Consider the following 17,518-nt stretch of genomic DNA (forward strand, 5'->3'; position numbering starts at 1 on the left):
TATTATATATATATAATACAATAAAAATGAAAAGAAATTAATATTAATTTATGGATAAAACTAAAAAAAATGAATAAAATAAGATAAAATCCTCCAAAATCCTTCTTTGATTTGAACTTATCTAGTTCAAAATATTTTTTTTATTCAGGGAAAAATAATTAAATAAATCACATCTTAATAGAATTGTACGTAATGATCAATAAATTTTAATTTTTTAAAAGGAAGCAAACATGCATGACTAAATAATAATAATAATAATAATAATAATAATAATAATAATAATAATAATAATAATAATTTATCTATGAAGGGGAAAATGATGCACATATATAATTAAATTTAGATCTTGCATCCACATAAGATGTTACATTAAATAAAAGCAGAACAACACACATGTTGTATGTAGATCCTTCTGCTTTCACACAACCTAAATAGTAGCTTTGTTCTGCCAATATCTTTGTCAAGTGTCCAATAAAAGCACGAATGTGAGTATGCTCACCAATTCCAGGTATCTTCAATATCCCCTGTTGTTCTCCAACTATTTCCCAGAGTTTTGGCCCAAGTTGCTGGGTCTTGCCATCCCTTATGTTTGAGTAGCATTGCAGCATAAAATATTTAAGTCAATTCTTAGGATATACAAATTGCAGAAATAATTAGAAAGATACTTAGTGTAAAAAGAAGAAATATAGTGAAATGCACAATCAAAATCTTTGGATACGAATTAGTTTATTCACATATAATAATCTCTCTTATCATTTCATCCAAATTAGTTTATACATAAGCTAATTTGAGAAGATTAGAGGTCTTTCATTTAGCTTCTCCAAAAGCTTATTTTAGCTTGTCATAAGCTAATTTTGACTTATGAGAGAAGCTTACTTCAATTTACCTTCTTATTTTCTTCTTCTATAAGTGCTTATTGAGAAGTTTTTCCAAACAGAGCCTTATTCATTTTCAGCATGTGACAATCAGCACCTTCATTCTTCTATCAATTGAAAATGAGTAAAAACACATTAAACTAAATAAATTATGAAAATCATAAACTACTATGGAGTATCTAGTAAGCAATATCCACACATTGTATTAAAAAAAGGGTCGATTCACCAAGTAAAAAAAAGAAAATCAGACAACGTTCTTCCTGAAGCAAATTTGTTTCATCTGCCTCACGTAGTTCTCTACAAATATACTCAGCAGCCAACTTCTCACGGGCAAAGTTATCTTCCAAGCCATGCATGAAAAAATGATGTTCAATCAGAAATTGAAAATGAAAACAAAACTCATAAATTAAAGAATTTAATAGGCATGCATTGTCAGCATAATCAATCAATCAGAAATCATGGTAAGATAGATATTATTATTATAAAAGTAAAAGCAATAACTGAAATTAAAAAAAGTTTACATTGTCAACGCACATATTTTCAGCTTTTTCCTTTCTATTTATGGAAGGCATAAGTTAATTACATGGAAGTGTAACAAAGAGAATGACTCCATTTTCTACTTCACTGTCCATTGCTTATGAAACCAGTGTCCTTTCAGTATCTACACTTTGTTTAGGCTTCAGAGGTGGCGGCAATTTTTCCAAAACCCACTCTGATGAAGAATCAAGCCACAACCCTTTACCGGTTTCTTTGTGCTTGAAATCGGGAGCTTTTGCATTCCTCTGATAATCAAAATGAACTACTAACTCAATACAAAATTTTTTAATAAAGTAATATAAACTTGTAAAGATTTAAGAACACAAGGACAAAACAGAAAATGGGATTACCTTATTTAATCTATTATCCCACCAGTTAGCATAGTTTTGCACCAAATCATTACAGGGCTCACCACCATCACCTGAGACATGTGTACTTTAAAACAAAATATGATGCATAAATGGAAGTAGGACATAAGGAATAATCTTAAGTGGCACAGGAAAAACAAACATGACAAATTGAGAGCATCTCCAGGCTACAAAATCAAAAATATAAATTTGTTTTTTTTAATTAGATATGAACCCCAAATCAGATTGAGAATCTGTTTGAACCAACTCTATCATGCATCTCAAATATGACTCTATCTATGATGGATGAGGCCTTTATGATTTATACAGACAGACAAACCTTTTTTGGATATAGCAGTTGGAACATCAAATTGAAGTCCTTCCAATTTAGGCAAAACCCACTTTTCATCCTTGCCAAGCCAGAGAGAATTGCGATCCTTGCGTTTGAAATCAGGGTGCTTTGGTTTTACCTGTACTAAGTAAATAGAGGTGTAAAAGGATGGATCCCCAGATAAACGAGTCAAAAAGAGAAAGATAAGTCATGAGTCAGTCACTACTAATCCATTGCCGTTTGCTTTCACGGAAATCACGTTACTGCATGGGATTATCTAGAAGGTCTCTCCAGGGACTCGGTGAAGAAGAATCTGGGTTTTTCTTTGCACTGGCTGTAAAAAAAACAAAAACAAATTGAAAAATTTTGGAATGTTGAAACAACCCAACTTTACATTGCATTGGTTTATTCTAAATCAAAAACAACTACTTATTGTGAAGTACTATATATATTATTTTTATATTATAATAATGATATATAATATATAATAACCTAAATCCAGCAAACAATGTTAGGCAGTATGAGTAAGAAATTGTATGAGTAAGAAATTCTAAAAGGTAGGGTCTCCATGTACCTACCTACTACAGTGTGAGAGAAAGTCTCAGCAGCGAGAAGCCTTGCCATGACTTCCATTCTCCCACTTCTCGGAAATTCAGTTATTTTATTTTTCACATTTAACATGGGCTCATTCTGATTTATTACCTGTGTTCGCCCCCACCCTATATGACCAACCATGCTTGTGCAGTTGTGCCTCTTAACCGAATTCTAAGATTCTCCAAGGCTATTTCAGACACATGCTTCATCCACCACAAACTCGAAATGTGGGTGTTATTAGGAAGAAAATGATCAATTGGCTTCTAAAAGTTTAGACAGAAAAACAATATCTAATGTCTCAATAATTCTTGCATGCCAGTCAGAAAGAATCAGGTCCACAACCAACAATTCAAGTCCACAAAGTACATTTTCCTTGTACCAAAAGAAAAAAGAAGTAAACATTTACCACTGCTCAAGCAAACGGCCGGTTCAGTAGTTTCCTCAAACCCAGAACATATAGCAATTATAAAAACTAATTTTGTTAAACATCTATATATTACTACACTGATACAATGAACTAAATAGCAATTATAAAAGACAGTACTTGGGCATCTTGCTCTTCTTTCAAAACAGGATTATCGGTATCGGCGTCTGGATCTCCCATGCACTTTTCAATCTTTTCCGTATTGAGACCTGCAGATATAGAACAAACGTAATAGTAAAGTCATTATCAACCATGCTGTAAGATAAAAATAGCGTGCGATGGTGATTTATTTACCCAGTGATTTAATAACAGCATTTGCACATTTCTTGTTGTACTTCTTCTCCTTCATTTCAAATTTTTGTTTAAAAGGTATATAGTTTCCATATAGATGCCGCATTTCAATTCATCATAGGCATAAGGAGACACCAAAAAAAAAAAAAAAATGATTGTGCTAGCTAATCATATTAAACTTAGCATAGTTCTAAAAACATTGCATGCTATATCATATATGAAATATTGGTTGAGGCACACCTTTCAAGTTACTATTTCTTTATCCTCAAAAAGTTACTACTATTTCTTTGTTCTTAATCGAGGGGGAGCCAGGGGGGATTCATTGCTTCAGTTTTGAACTATTGATTTCCAGCATTTAATTGCATGTATTGATAAGTATGGATGGGTGGTAAGCTTTCATTTTATTATATTGAAAACAAACCTGAACAGCAGATATACTAATGGCTCCATCCAAAACTCCAGGACAAATTCCTAGACCCTGAAACCAAATGACAAAGTGACAGAAAAACAGTAAGCTAAGGTGCAGAGCATGGATGTCATTTTTATTTTGTCAATAATAACTCATTCATTACACACAAACATCATGACCAAAACACACACAGAAGAGTATTATAAGTTTATAACATAAATTAGAACACAATAACATTGAGCAGGAACAGCAATTGCAACAGCAATAATACTGATTAAGCAGAAATAAGGTGAATAGTATTGATATACCTGACCCATGTCACCAAGTAAAAGGTCACCCTCAACCTCTCGCTCCACCGCAACATCTTATACATTTAACAAAAATAAATAGAATTAGCAACAAATATATAAAAATTCAAAATAAATAGGAATTGATGCTGAAATATCAAGCCCAATCCAATGGTGTCCATTCTCCGAGATTGTCTCACTGCTAAGTCCCGATCCACAACCTACATCGATTATTCATAAGCCAATAAAATTCGACAAAAGCGACAAAGAATAGCTAAATTGAATTAAAATTTAAATTACCAATATCAAGGTGTAAATAGAAATAACAAAAGAGAAGAAGAGTGATAATTTAGAAATCAACTCCAATAGTACTTACGTAGCTGTTGACCTAGGAGTCATCTTGAAATGAAACGAAGAAACAAAGAAAGTAAACAAAAAGAGAGATTAGGAGAAGCAAATAAAGTGATGACTCACAACGAATCTGAGAAGCAAGCAGGATTTTCCAACGGAAGAGTCGCCGATTAGGAGAAGCTTGATCAGATAATCGCTGAAACCAAACCAAACTCCAAATTAAACTCGGAGGCTAAATTTATAGTCCAAAGCCAAGCACAGAAAGAGAAACTCGGTTGAGTGCAGGAACGACGGCGAGATAAAGGCGAGATAAAGCATGGCTACCCAACCCATCCTCAAAGCCAAACCAAAATCGTAAAAAAAAAAATAGAATGAAGATGAGAAGAGAAGCAAAAACAGAAAATGTAATTTAGAATACGTGTGACCTAAAAAATTAAGCCAAGATAGTTGGTTTATTTTACTTGTGGGCAGAAAGAAATAAATTAACTTAAGAATCCTTGTCCCTTGAAAAAAAAAAAAAATCCTTGTCCCTTACAATTTCCACAAAAAAAGAAGAAAGAAGATTTTTCACCATTGACTACGCATTGAAATTTCAAGCTTCTCCTTCCGCCAGCCAAATTCCACCGAATCCGTGGATCATAGTCCATAGTTCAAAGAATATAAAATTCATGGCCCAGAAAAAAATCTTCCGTTTTTCTTGTCATTCAAAGCAAAATAGAAAATAAAAATAAACAAATAAAATACCTTCTCACCTTTTTTTTATATTGTGAGAGAAAGAAATAAAGTTGAGTGTTGAGAATACCGTTTCTTCCAACTTCCACGGTCCAATAATTTTGATTCAGCCATTTTTGTTTCTTTTTCTTTTCTTCTTTCTTCGGTTCCTCACTTCTTCTCTTTTCCCCAAAACACAAAAGAGAGAGAAGAAGAAAGAATAATGGAGGGTGAGGGTGCAGCAGTGTGGCGAGGTGCGGTTTTAGGTGGAATAATCTTCTGGTAAAGAAGAGAAGGGATGAAGAGAGAGGACACATCTCAACGTCACAGAAAAAAGGCAGCACAGCAGGCAGGTGACACAAAACAAAGCAATAGGTGGCACAAAACCAAAGCAAAGCTGGAAGGCTATAAAATGACCAAAAAAATAAAAAAAAATTGAACAGGTGTCAAGCTCTCAGCTATGGATATTTTGATAAAAAACCAAAATTTTGAACAACTGTCAACCTCTCAGCCATGAATATTTCAGTATTTTCAATTTTCTTCTCTTTTATTATATAGATATTGATTTGTTAAAGATTAAATTTTAAAAGCCAACAAGGCCTTAAATAACATTCTAGACATATTAAAATATCCAATATAATCCATTTGTATATTAACTTAATCTTGAAATCTAAAACTCAAATGATTGTTAACGACCCTAAATAAGAAAAAACAAAATCTATTCAACCACAAATGATCTTTTATTTTAATAAATCCTAACCAGTCTAAAATCAAACTAAATAAATGAGATGGTAATTCCAGTGAATAAAACACTCAATTATAAGATAGTTCACAACTAGTGTTGTTCTCAACCAACACGACAACCTGCAGACAAATCAGCCATGGTACTTGCATTCTTCAAAAATAACACTAGTAACAATATAAATATCTTAAAATAATATTTTCTCATAATTAGAAATTATAACATCATCACACAAGCCTTTCAAGTAAAAATAATCAAACATCAATTAATGCTAAATCAATCAATTCCAAGGCATTCACATAGTAATATTCTTCTTCCTTGAAGAAAGTTACCTCAATCTCTAGTGGGCATAAGCTAATCATATGGATCATCAACTCAATCTCATGTTGAGATATACTCCTTTATTGAAGAAGTTAACTCAAATATAAATTGAGTGCAATAAAAAAAACAAATAGAAAGTGAGTGTTACATTTGAAAAAAAAAAAAAAAGACAACACATATTAAGTGAGTAAAGATAAATTTGCATTCCATGTCCTACAATATACGGATGAGGCTTAGCAATAAAAATACATTATCTTAAGAATAGGGTACTGAACTTTCATGCCTTTTCATACGCTTTCATCAAATTTTCAAATCAGCCTATTAAATTTATCAAAAGAAAAAAAACTCATTTATAATACATTGTCGAAAAAAAATCAGCCTATTGAATAGGTGCTCCCACCCAAATTAAACCAAAGCCTAACCAGAAAAAAGTATATACAAAATTATTAAGGGATTTGTTTTAAGTACGGAAATTTTACTGTGATATATGGATGGCAAAAATAATTTTTCTACTGGTAATAATTTTAAATGTTTACATCAATAATCTAACAATTTATGAATTTATGAAAGACAAAAAAAAAAAAAAAAACTTAGCCTGATTAGTTAATTGCTATGGGTTATTGGGCTAAATTTGAGTCATAATCACAGTCAACATTTTTAATCATGAGTACTACTTAAATTTTTAACACTACAATTGAAAAAGTTGGCCTGGTAAAAACTAGACTTTTCTGTAACGAATAAAAACATAGTACTAAATGACAAGGAAGAGGGGGGCTAGAAGGACTTATTCCCAAGGGACATTCGTTTAGTACTAACTTACCCAAATCAATGGATTTTTAGAACCTCAAGATGTAATCCATTTTAGGAGCACAGAAAGAAGAGATGACTTCGTGGCAGAATTTTAGAGGCTTAGTCTGAGATTACTAAGATTGCTAAAGATAAATATTTTACATCATTAGCCTACGTTGCTTTGGATGCTTTATTAATTATCCAAATGCTTTCTTCTCAAACTAAAGTTATATAAGTATTGGCTTAACTAACTTAGTTAAGCATGATAGGAATTATTATAATTTTTTTTATATCGTGTTCGATCCTAAAGATAAAAGAAAAAAAAACTAAAGTTAAATATAAGTTGGATCTATTTTATAGAAGAAAAAAAATAAATTTAAGTAAAAATTAATTTGTGTAACTTAAAAATTATATAAAAGTTAACATGAAAAAACTTCTATATATGAGTTTATATTAGCTAATTTTAACTTATATAAAAGTTGTTTTTTCTCTTCATAATTTTTTATGAATAAAATTATCTGAACATGGCCAAAATTATTTTAGTCTTTTTAACTTTGTTATATTCCTGTAATAAGGGTATAACCTTATGTGCTTTTATGATGAAAGATATTTTAAATAATTATTAGAGTTATTACAATTTACAAGAGGGAAAAAGTGCAGAAATATCATGTGAATTCAAAAAATAAAATCAGTGTAATTTTCTATTGAACACATGTGTTCAGAGTCATCTTTTAAGCGCAGGAGCGTGTACTCAACAACAATGAGATAAAGACAAGTTCTCCTATTTCTTAACTCTTAAGGTCCACTATGAAGTTGTTGATCATGTTGTGGTTTTAGAATTAAATTTTAATAGACATGTATTGCAAAATTGTCACAAAATAAACTAATAAAAAATCATCTATCATATGACTTTGTTAATTATAGACATGTATTATTTATTCTAGATTTAGGATTCCTTTATTTATTCTAAACAAGGAATCAATTCCCTGCACCGTATACACGTTCCAATGTAAAACTTTGTACTTTAAATTAAATTAAACATAGTACATCTCAACATTGTTTAGCTCAAAATCATTTTTTTTTTAAATTCAAATGGCCACTGAGATATCTTTTATTTTGAGCCTGTTCATAATAATTTATAAGCCACCAAACAGCTATCATATTACCACTCTATAAGATAGAACTCCAAGTTCTCATGATCAAGGAAAACTGAAAACAGTCTCAAGCAAAATCAACATAGATTAACACCATCAACCATCACACACACACAAGTATAGCTTGGTGTCCTAAACTCGTAATCACAAATGCCCTCCGAGAAAAAATATTTAGTCTTCTTTCCCCAACAGAGTGAGAAGGAACTTCTTGTAATCCAAAACAGGTTATATTACAATTATAATTTACACATCCAGTCACAGCACAGTCAGACAAACCAATCACTACACAAAAACTACAAATCTAAAATAATCAGTAAAAACAATGTGATGATGAAGTTACCGGTTAAATGCTTACTTCTCAACTACCAAATTCTTTCAATGACAACACCAAAAGAGAGCAGCAATCGTTCACTTTCTGTCACAATAACACCTAGGCAAAGAAAAAATCAAAACAGAAACAGAGTTGGCTTCAAAACAGAAAATCAAAACATAATGTAATTGATTTGAGCTGCAATTAAAAACTTGTAATTTAAAATGAAGAACATATGATACATTACAAGCAAGTTTAACAAATACTTCACAATATACCACTATCAGTCTATTATAGGCATTTCAAAAGAAGAATTAGGGTCATTATAAGATAATTGTTTCATGTCTTTCTCACCAACTCACAATTCTAAGGTCTAAGAACAACTGCCAGATACAAAAATCATAGGAATCAATAATAGAACAGTAAGAAAACATATCTCACAATATTACAGAAAAAAAACACTAATTAAAAAGGAGTGAAAAGTTACTAATGAATTAACCAATTAGTTACAATAGAATATTCAATGGATCCAAGTCCTAGCAGAAGCTAGTATAGTCAGTCGATAAAAATTAAGGAAACAGCTAACTAATTAAAGATACAAAAACCAAGTTCTTTACACTAGTTAAATTAAACACTAATACGGTAATACACAAAAAAAGCTTGCACCACTGGGAGATACAAATGCTAAAAATTAAGGAAACAACTAACTAACTAAAGATACAAAAACCATGTTCTTTACACTGGTTAAGTTAAATACTAATACTGTGATACACGAAAAAGCTTGCATCACTGGGAGATAGGAATGCTTACGGTGAGGAAAGATGGAGGGTGAGCGTTCGCGGCGGCGTAGGGTCGCGGAAAAGCAGTGGCACGGGGTCGCGACGGCGAGCTATGTTTGTGAGTGGGTTGCGGGCTCGTGGCAGAGAGTGGATCTTTGTGGCGCTGTGCCTGAGTGACTGACTGAGTGGGTCGCGGCATCGAGCTCGAGAGTGAGTGAGTGAGTGAATTCACAAAACCCTCTCTCTCTCTCTCTTCGCTAATTGTGGCTTTGCTTCTTTCTACGGAGTTCTTTTTCTATCTCTTTGTTTTTGGGAATTTTAATTTGTGCTGTGTGCGACTTTGACAGTTTGGAAGTGGAAGAAAAACACACTTTACCACTCACACACTGAAAAATAAAGCTCGCTACTTTTCTTTCTTCGAGTGTGTTGGCGACATGACAGGAGCCAAACGACCTCGTTTTGACTTTTTTTATTTATTTATATTTGGAATTTGGATTTTCTTAGAACATTTGGACTGTAGAGGCGCCTTTTACTTTAAATCCAGAGTCGCTCGCGACTCGTGATGGAAAACGAAGATACGATTACCAAGTGATATTTTCTTTTACCTTAAAATACATTATTTTCCTCTTATCAAATTTATTTGTTTATTTTTATCTTTAAAATATTTTAAATAAAACTTTAAACATTAAAAAAATATTATTTAAAATATTTTAAAAACCAAAAATAAAACAAACACATTTTCACTTCATGTATTTTGTATTTAAGCCCTTTTATTTTTGGAGGGAGTCAATTTCTAATCTAATTAAATTCCAAAAAAAATGGTAATTTTATAGTCTTGTGCGTCAGTGAGTAAATATGTATTATATAATTATTACTACATATCTTAATAAACAGTATTTGGCTTTATTTTTTTACCGAAGGTCATCTTTTGAAATTGACTGAGTTATAGACACGTTTGATTGATCTATTTGTCTTAAAATTGCAGAAAAATAAAACTGTAATAGGTGACTTCTCAAAATATTAATGACGCTGACGCTGACGCTGACTCCATAGAAAAAAACTAATTTTTTATTTTTATAATAATTAAATAAAAATATATTAATAAAAGATTTTAATTTTTTTATGATATAATTATTTTTATCAACATTCTATAAAAATTCTATAAAAGTTAAACTCTATTATTAAAAACAGTTTTTTTATATTTTCAAATTAACTAATATCAAATAATTTATATAAATGTGTTTTATATTTAAATGATAATCATGAAATAATAAAATTAAAATTACAAAATTCATTTTAAAAATTTAGTTTAATTTTTAAATGCTTATCTTTTGAATTTATTATTGTTTATTAATTTTCTTATTTTTTAATTAAAATATAATTAATAACGCAATATATGATTTTTTTTAAAATATATAAATAATTAAAAAAAAAGTTTATATTAACATCGGTTTTTCAAAAAACCAATGTTAATGCATACACGTTAACATCGGTTTTTCAAAAATCGATGTTAACTAATGATGTTAATATCGGTTTTTGAAAAACCGATGTTAACGTGTATGCATTAACATCGGTTTTTTGGAAAACCGATGTTAAGAAGGATACTTTATTTACAAATATGCCACCGCGTTTAACTTAACATCGGTTTTGGACAAAATCGATGTTAATAAGTTGATGTTAAAACTGCTTTTTGTAGTAGTGACAAGACACCGATCCAATCCTCATTGAAACTTAATACTTGGAAAGTATCTTATGTTAAGTTTAATGTTTTGTGTAATTCACCAAAAAGGGATGTATAGGACAAATAAATTTCAAAGGTAAGAAGTGTATAGGTGAATAGTTATACCACACGTGATTTAAGAATATGTGTAACTTTAATTAAATTTGTTTGGTAGGTAAAACACTTTTAATTTGATACACACATTCAATGCATCTTGAAGTGTCAGTTAATTAACCGAGAACTACAATCATTCCACACCTTCTCACTCCTCTTTAAAATTTGAGTTAGGTTCTGCTTGAACAATGGCAATGTCACTGCATATTTTGTGACGTCTGTGTGGCAGGCTTTTCCCATGTCATTCAATAGACTGAGACAACAGCGGTTGGTAACCGTTTGATTTCCAACAAACACACTGAAGAAGATTTGTTCACCACAGTGTGGCTTCAACTTGCTTGCACAATCACTAAGATATTTTTCGTACGCAGACAATGGCTTTGAATTGGAAGGACCCTGGGACGGTTGAGGAGTTTCTGAAGATAGAGACATATTAATCAACAAATTTAAGCTTAACGCAAAGGCCAATGCAACGTACAAGTTGTTGAGTGATGACATTGTCGCTTACACAGTGATAATTTTGTCTCCGAAAAAGATTTTCTTGTGGTAGTAAGTGACCAAATGAGCTATATTTATGGGTTTAATAAACACCATAACGTTAGACAAATATTGAATGCGTTCCAATAACTCCTTTATGATAAGTTCAATAAATTTATTCACCTTTAAAAGTTATTAAATTTCCTCATTGAGTTCTTTCCATGGTAACGGTTGATTTACACATCACCTATGTAAGTTTTAGAAGAGTTTTTAAAATTACATTTCAACAGGTTTAAAATCACAAATAATGCATGAACGGGTTTTTTATTTTTTCCTGTGGAAGAAACTCCCATGCTTAAAACCCAACAAACTCGATCAATTGGTATGGCATATAGCAAGAACAAGACTAACAAAGCTAACAACATCCTGAGGTGGAGTTTAACTTAGTTTCCTGCTATGGGTTAACCTATTTACCAATTAATATATAATTTTACAATAAGAAACATATTAGAATATAATTTGCTAAAGCCAAGTGTAAAGAATACCATGCGGGACCCCAACACACCATTTGGTCGTAATAGACTTAAAGGGAGCTTAATTTGGAAAGAGGAATACAAATGGGTTCCATTAAGGGAAAGGTAAAACCCGTTGGCAATAATAAAGTTAAAGAAAATCATTTATGTATAGTTTCCTTTGGGGTATACAATGTCAAGTTTTCCCTTAATGGTAAAAGAGTATGCCAATGTCACATTGACAAAGGTTTGACTACATCAAAGTTTGATGGTAATGAATTTGGAAAAGTGAAGAGAAACTAAATTAAAACATGTCATCTGGAGGATAGGGAAGTCATCATTGGCTAATATAATGTTGAGATTCGCGTAATGTCTCGTTGGTTCAAACAAGTCATTGGGATTGTGCTCAATAGCAACAAAACAAAACTGATGTTAGATATATTATATCGTGATAAAAGAACTTCAACTTGGGTTTGTCTTATCCCATAATGAGTTGTTAAAGATAAATAACACTAACTATTTGGGCTTAAAGGTCTTGATTCTAGTTTACGACTCATGAGATGTATCTTTTATGAGGGGAGAATTGGTTGAAGATACGTGCTTTAAAGAATATTTCCTTTTGTTGCACATAAGAGGAGGATGGTTGTGATAAATAAACTTAATGCCTTGACTACAAATTTTTAGATGCAATTGGTTCAGAGTGAAACACACATTACCTACGGGGATCATGAATTTTCCTTGCACATTTCACCTCACTCACATAAATAACCTAGTTATTCACAAAATCCAAGGAGAAAATTAATTAGTATACTTGACATAGGATCGCTGACCTAAAAGACTACAATACCTTGAACTTAATGGTCTAATATTATAAATTAAGATCATTTTCCCACTAACAATCATTGTCACACACAACCCAGGATTTAGTTTCACTAAATTTTATATTACACACTATTAAGGTTTGAATTATGTTAGGATTTACGTCGGCCAAGTGTAACCAAATCTTAATGGTAGTACTGAATCAAAGCTCAGGTTGTTTGCTGAGCCTGAGGAAATAATACAAGAATGAATATTCAAATTAAAACCTTTGGGATAAAGATATTTTTGTATTTTTATATTTTAAACTACCTAAAACTAAAACTAATCAAAACAGAAAATAAAGATATATTTTTTCTAGAGAGATTAATGTGCTAAATATTTAATAACAAAAATTAAAAGAAAAGGTAAGAAGTTACTTATTGATGCAATAATACTTGTAGATAGAAACAATAACGTTTAGATGTTAAGAGTGTAGTAGAAATCCTTCTATTTTCTGCAATTCCTCACACTTCTATATCGTTATATAGTTCATCCCCAATTCACTAATGTATTCTATCCCTAATTCCTTAGGTGATAGACCCTAAATCACTTGCCTTGATTCCCAATCCCTTGGCAAACCAACACAAGCAATCAACGTTATCATTCGGGAATTAGCGAGACTTAACCAAGATTATTCTATTCTTAGAGATAACCCTAATTAAGTATCTGATTCATTTTAGTTTTCAATGAGACTCACCAAAGTGCACATCAATTCCTAGAATCATCTATGAGGTGCACAGGCTCACAAAGCATTAAGTATAGAAGGTGAATAATGAACTCAAACAATATACTAATGTGAGAAAATTATATCAAATAAGGTTCAATCTTTTCCTCTCCTAGCTAAGAAAGAAACTACACACTCGTGAAATACAAGAAGAGAGAAGAGAAGAAAATTTTTCAATGAAGGGTGGTGTGCAGAGGTGTTTTTCTATTGTTGCTTAAGCCTCTTATTTATGGAATCATAGATGTGTTTAATAGAGACAAATAATCTCCTTAATTTACAAAATAATATAATCTACACAAGGAAATTATGTCTTCAGCTGATATAATCTGTTTTAATTGTTGAAATTATCTTCCAAGTGATTTTCTTTATTTATTTTTGACTTATATCTCCATAATTATCTTTGTTTTGAAGTAATTCAGTTTCTAGACGCACTGTCTGGTGTGCTCCTCGCTTAAGCGAAATTTCTTTTGTAAAATTTCACCTTATCCTCTTTTTGAGCTGGCATGAGCGGCCTATACCTTGCTTGAGCGAGACTACCTTGTAAAATTACCCTATTTCTCTATAAAAACTCACAAAATCATTATAAAAACTTTTTAAATTGTAATTCCTATCTAAAATATATTAAAAACTGAAAACATAATGAATTTGATTCAAAACAAGACCTAAAGTATAAGTATCAAATAAACATCTTAGATTGCATATGAAAATATGGTAAACTTGACGTTTATCACACACATGATTGAAAATGATCAAATTTACGACGTTTGCAACTTATAAGCATGGTTACATGGCTAAGGTAAGGCAAACTTCCATAGATGACCATTTGCCATATGTTTCCTTAAAAATGCTCTTTGTAATTTTAGTTGCAATGTTTTTGGTCTTATTTGTTAAAATTTTCTTCCCAAAAAAGATGCGGTAAGTGTTATGTTAACTTATGCGTGGATTTTGTAATCAAATGATTTTGTCTAGTGTTAGGTGTACCAAAATCCTTTATTTGTCTTTTCTACTTGTACATTCTACGATTATTATTGTTATCATAAACACAATGACTCACTCATATATGAACAAGACACCGATCCAATCCTCATTGAAACTCAATACTTGGAAATTATCTTATGTTAAGTTTAATGTTTTGTGTAGTTCATGAAAAAGGGATGTATAGGATAAATAAATTTCAAAGGTGAGAAGTGTATAGGTGGATAGTTACACCACACATGATTTTAGAATATGTGTGACTTGAATTAAATTTGTTTGGTAGGTAAAACACTTTTAATTTGATACACGCATTCATTGCATCTTGAAGAGGAGGTTGATTAACTGAGAACTACAATCATTCCACACCTTCTCACTCCACTTTAAATTTGAGTTTGTTTTTGCTTGAACAATGGCAATGTCACTGCATAATTTGTGATGCTTTTGTTTGCTGGCTTTTCCCATGCCATTCAATAGGCTGAGACAACAGTGATTGGTCATTGTTTGATTACCAACAAACACATCGAAGAAGATTTGTTCTCCACAATATGGCTTCAACTTGCTTGTACAATCACTAAGATATTTTTCATACACAGACAATGACTTTGAATTGAAAGGACCTTGGGATGGTTGAAAAGTTTCCAAAGATAGCGATGTATTACTTAACAAATTTAAACTCAGTGCAAAGGCCAATACAACATAAAAGTTGTTGAGTGATGTCATTGTCGCTTACACAAAAATAATTTTGTCTTCAAAAAATATTTGCTTGTGGTAATAGGTGACCAAATGAGCTATATCTATGGGTTTAATAAAAACCATAACGTTAGACAAATAATGAATGTTTTCTAGTAACTCCTTTATGATAAGTTCAATAAATTTATTCATCTTTACAAGTTCTTAAATTTCATCAGTGAGTTCTTTCCACGGTAATGATTGATTTACACTTCATTTATGTAAGTTTTAGTAGACATTTTGAAATTACATGTCAACATAAATATTTTAAAATTACATTCCAAGAATAGTACTAACAAAGCTAGCAATATCCTGCGGTGGAGTTTAATTTAGTTGGCTACTTTCGGTTATCTATTTACCAATTTATATAGTATTTTACAATAAGAAACACCTATTTGAATATGATTTTCTAGAGCCAAGTGTAAAGAATACCATGCAAGACCCAAACACACCCATTTGGTTGTAACTGTGCTAACTTGGAATGGATAAGTGTTTGTGTGGAGTGAAGCTTGTGTGAATTACCCTAACCATGACTTGGAGCTAGTTGTTGTAGTGTTTGCATTGATGATTTGGAGACACTACCTCTGTAGAGCTAGATTTGAGGTTTTTAGTGATCATAAAAGTTTGAAGTACCTATTTGACCACAAAGAGCTGAACATGAGGCAGAGAAGGTGGATGGAGTTCTTGAAGGATTATGACTTAGAGTTGTTATATCACCTTAGCAAGGCCAATGTAGTGGCAGATGCTTTAAGCTGAAAGTCATTACTCACATCTGCTATGATGATTCAAGAATGAAAGTTGACTAAAGAGTTCAGAGATCTGAACCCAGCAATGAAAGTAAGGCCTAAGAGCTTGTGTTTAGGGACTCTGAGGATCACCAACTAATTTTCGACACAAGTTCAAACGACTAAACAAAGGGATCAGTTCTTCCAAGATAAGATGAAGCTGAGAGAAGAAGGCAAAGAGATAGAGTTCAATAAGGATGCTAATGGACTCATCACTACCAAAGAGATAGAGATGGAACGCGGGTTTCTCCAAATTTTATAAGTCCTTACCAAATTCTAAAGAGAATTGGTTTTGTTGCTTATCATGTTGCCTTACCTCTGAACCTTTACAATCTACATCTTGTTTTTCATGTGCCTCAACTTCAACAATATGTTCCCAACCCTTCTCATGTGATTGAGCTAGATCCTGTGCAAGTGAGAGACAATCTTGATGTGATACCTCTAAGGATTAGTGATCGGAGGGTCAAGCGGTTGAGGGGATAGACCATCCCCTTAGTGAAGGTGATTTGGAGTGCAACCAATGAGGGTGATGCTACATGAGAGCTTGATGATAAGATGAAGGAATGACATCCACATATTTTCCAAGGTTATTTAACTTTGAGGATGAAATTCCTAAAATGATGGGATAGTTATAACATCCCAATTTTCTAAATTGAGAAGTTCAGAGTATAAATAATGTGTTTGTTTTGATACGTAGTGTAGTAGTATTGTCTTTAGTGAAATAATTAGTATAAGAGATAGGACTATCATTGGATAGTCAAGTAACCTAGATTTTAAGTACGGAGTCTCGAAAAAAGTAGTTTAAATGTAGAAACCCTTGGTCAAACTATCAATCAACAAAAGTCAACTGCACTTTAGAAAAGTAAAATTAAGGAGAATCCCTCATTAATGAAAGTTTTGTAAATATGGACTCTTTAGGCTAAAAATAAGAGATTTAGACTAGTTAATGAAAGTTTAGAGCACTATTGTTTCTAGATGTGAGAAAATTAGTTTAATTAATAAGGATAAATAGGAGAATTAAGTTTTCACATGTGCACAACAACACATGTGAAGTAAAGTCTCATCCCTTAGTAAACTTCCTAAGTGCAACTTATCTTTAATTTTGTCAACCATTTTGTCATTTGTGCTACTATTATCTAGAGTGATAGTAGACAACTTTGTATCAATGTTCCAATCCATCAAACACTCAACTAAAACATTACAAAGTTTTTCACTTGAGTAAGGAGCAGGAACATAAATGAACCTAAAATAATAAGATTCAATCATTTAGTCATACAAGATCTATCTAAATAATGAGCAATGACAATCATTTAATTATACAAAAAAGTCCAAATAATATATCAATAGTTCAATAATTTTAACATACTTCAAA

At 31.6% G+C, this 17,518-nt stretch overlaps 1 protein-coding gene across 22 annotated transcripts; it reads right to left on the reverse strand.

The window, feature by feature from the left end:
• Positions 1 to 297: 297 nt before the first annotated feature.
• LOC114412302 (protein OSB2, chloroplastic-like) lies at positions 298 to 9,634 on the reverse strand. 22 transcript variants are annotated; one of them, XR_003666649.1, is made up of 14 exons: positions 9,284 to 9,632; positions 8,504 to 8,593; positions 5,249 to 5,562; positions 4,570 to 4,642; positions 4,117 to 4,316; positions 3,821 to 3,877; positions 3,229 to 3,317; positions 2,669 to 3,056; positions 2,317 to 2,424; positions 2,100 to 2,229; positions 1,763 to 1,833; positions 1,459 to 1,657; positions 887 to 1,215; positions 298 to 582 (listed from the first exon to the last, which is right to left on the reverse strand). XR_003666649.1 is itself a non-coding variant. In XM_028376128.1 (8 exons), the coding sequence occupies exons 5-8, from the start codon at positions 3,286 to 3,288 to the stop codon at positions 1,511 to 1,513; spliced, it is 408 nt and encodes a 135-aa protein (XP_028231929.1). In that variant the 5' UTR covers positions 3,289 to 3,317; positions 3,821 to 3,877; positions 4,117 to 4,316; positions 4,570 to 4,642; positions 5,249 to 5,554; the 3' UTR covers positions 1,319 to 1,510. The 22 variants fall into 22 exon arrangements, 1 of the variants encoding a protein (XP_028231929.1); XR_003666651.1 differs by having other exon boundaries at positions 877 to 982; positions 1,075 to 1,215; positions 2,669 to 3,317; XR_003666648.1 differs by having other exon boundaries at positions 887 to 982; positions 1,075 to 1,215; positions 1,410 to 1,657; positions 2,669 to 3,317.
• Positions 9,635 to 17,518: the final 7,884 nt, after the last annotated feature.

This window comes from Glycine soja, chromosome 5, assembly GCF_004193775.1.
Source record: "Glycine soja cultivar W05 chromosome 5, ASM419377v2, whole genome shotgun sequence".
NCBI classification, from domain to species: Eukaryota; Viridiplantae; Streptophyta; class Magnoliopsida; order Fabales; family Fabaceae; genus Glycine; species Glycine soja.

Coding starts and splice junctions, on each gene's coding strand:
- LOC114412302 (XM_028376128.1), bottom strand. CDS start 3,288: ATGGGAGATCCAGACGCCGATACCGATAATCCTGTTTTGAAAGAAGAG. Junction 1,834..2,099: donor AACTGCTATATCCAAAAAAG/GTTTGTCTGTCT, acceptor CACATGTCTCAG/GTGATGGTGGTGAGCCCTGT. Junction 1,658..1,762: donor GGGATAATAGATTAAATAAG/GTAATCCCATTT, acceptor TTTGATTATCAG/AGGAATGCAAAAGCTCCCGA.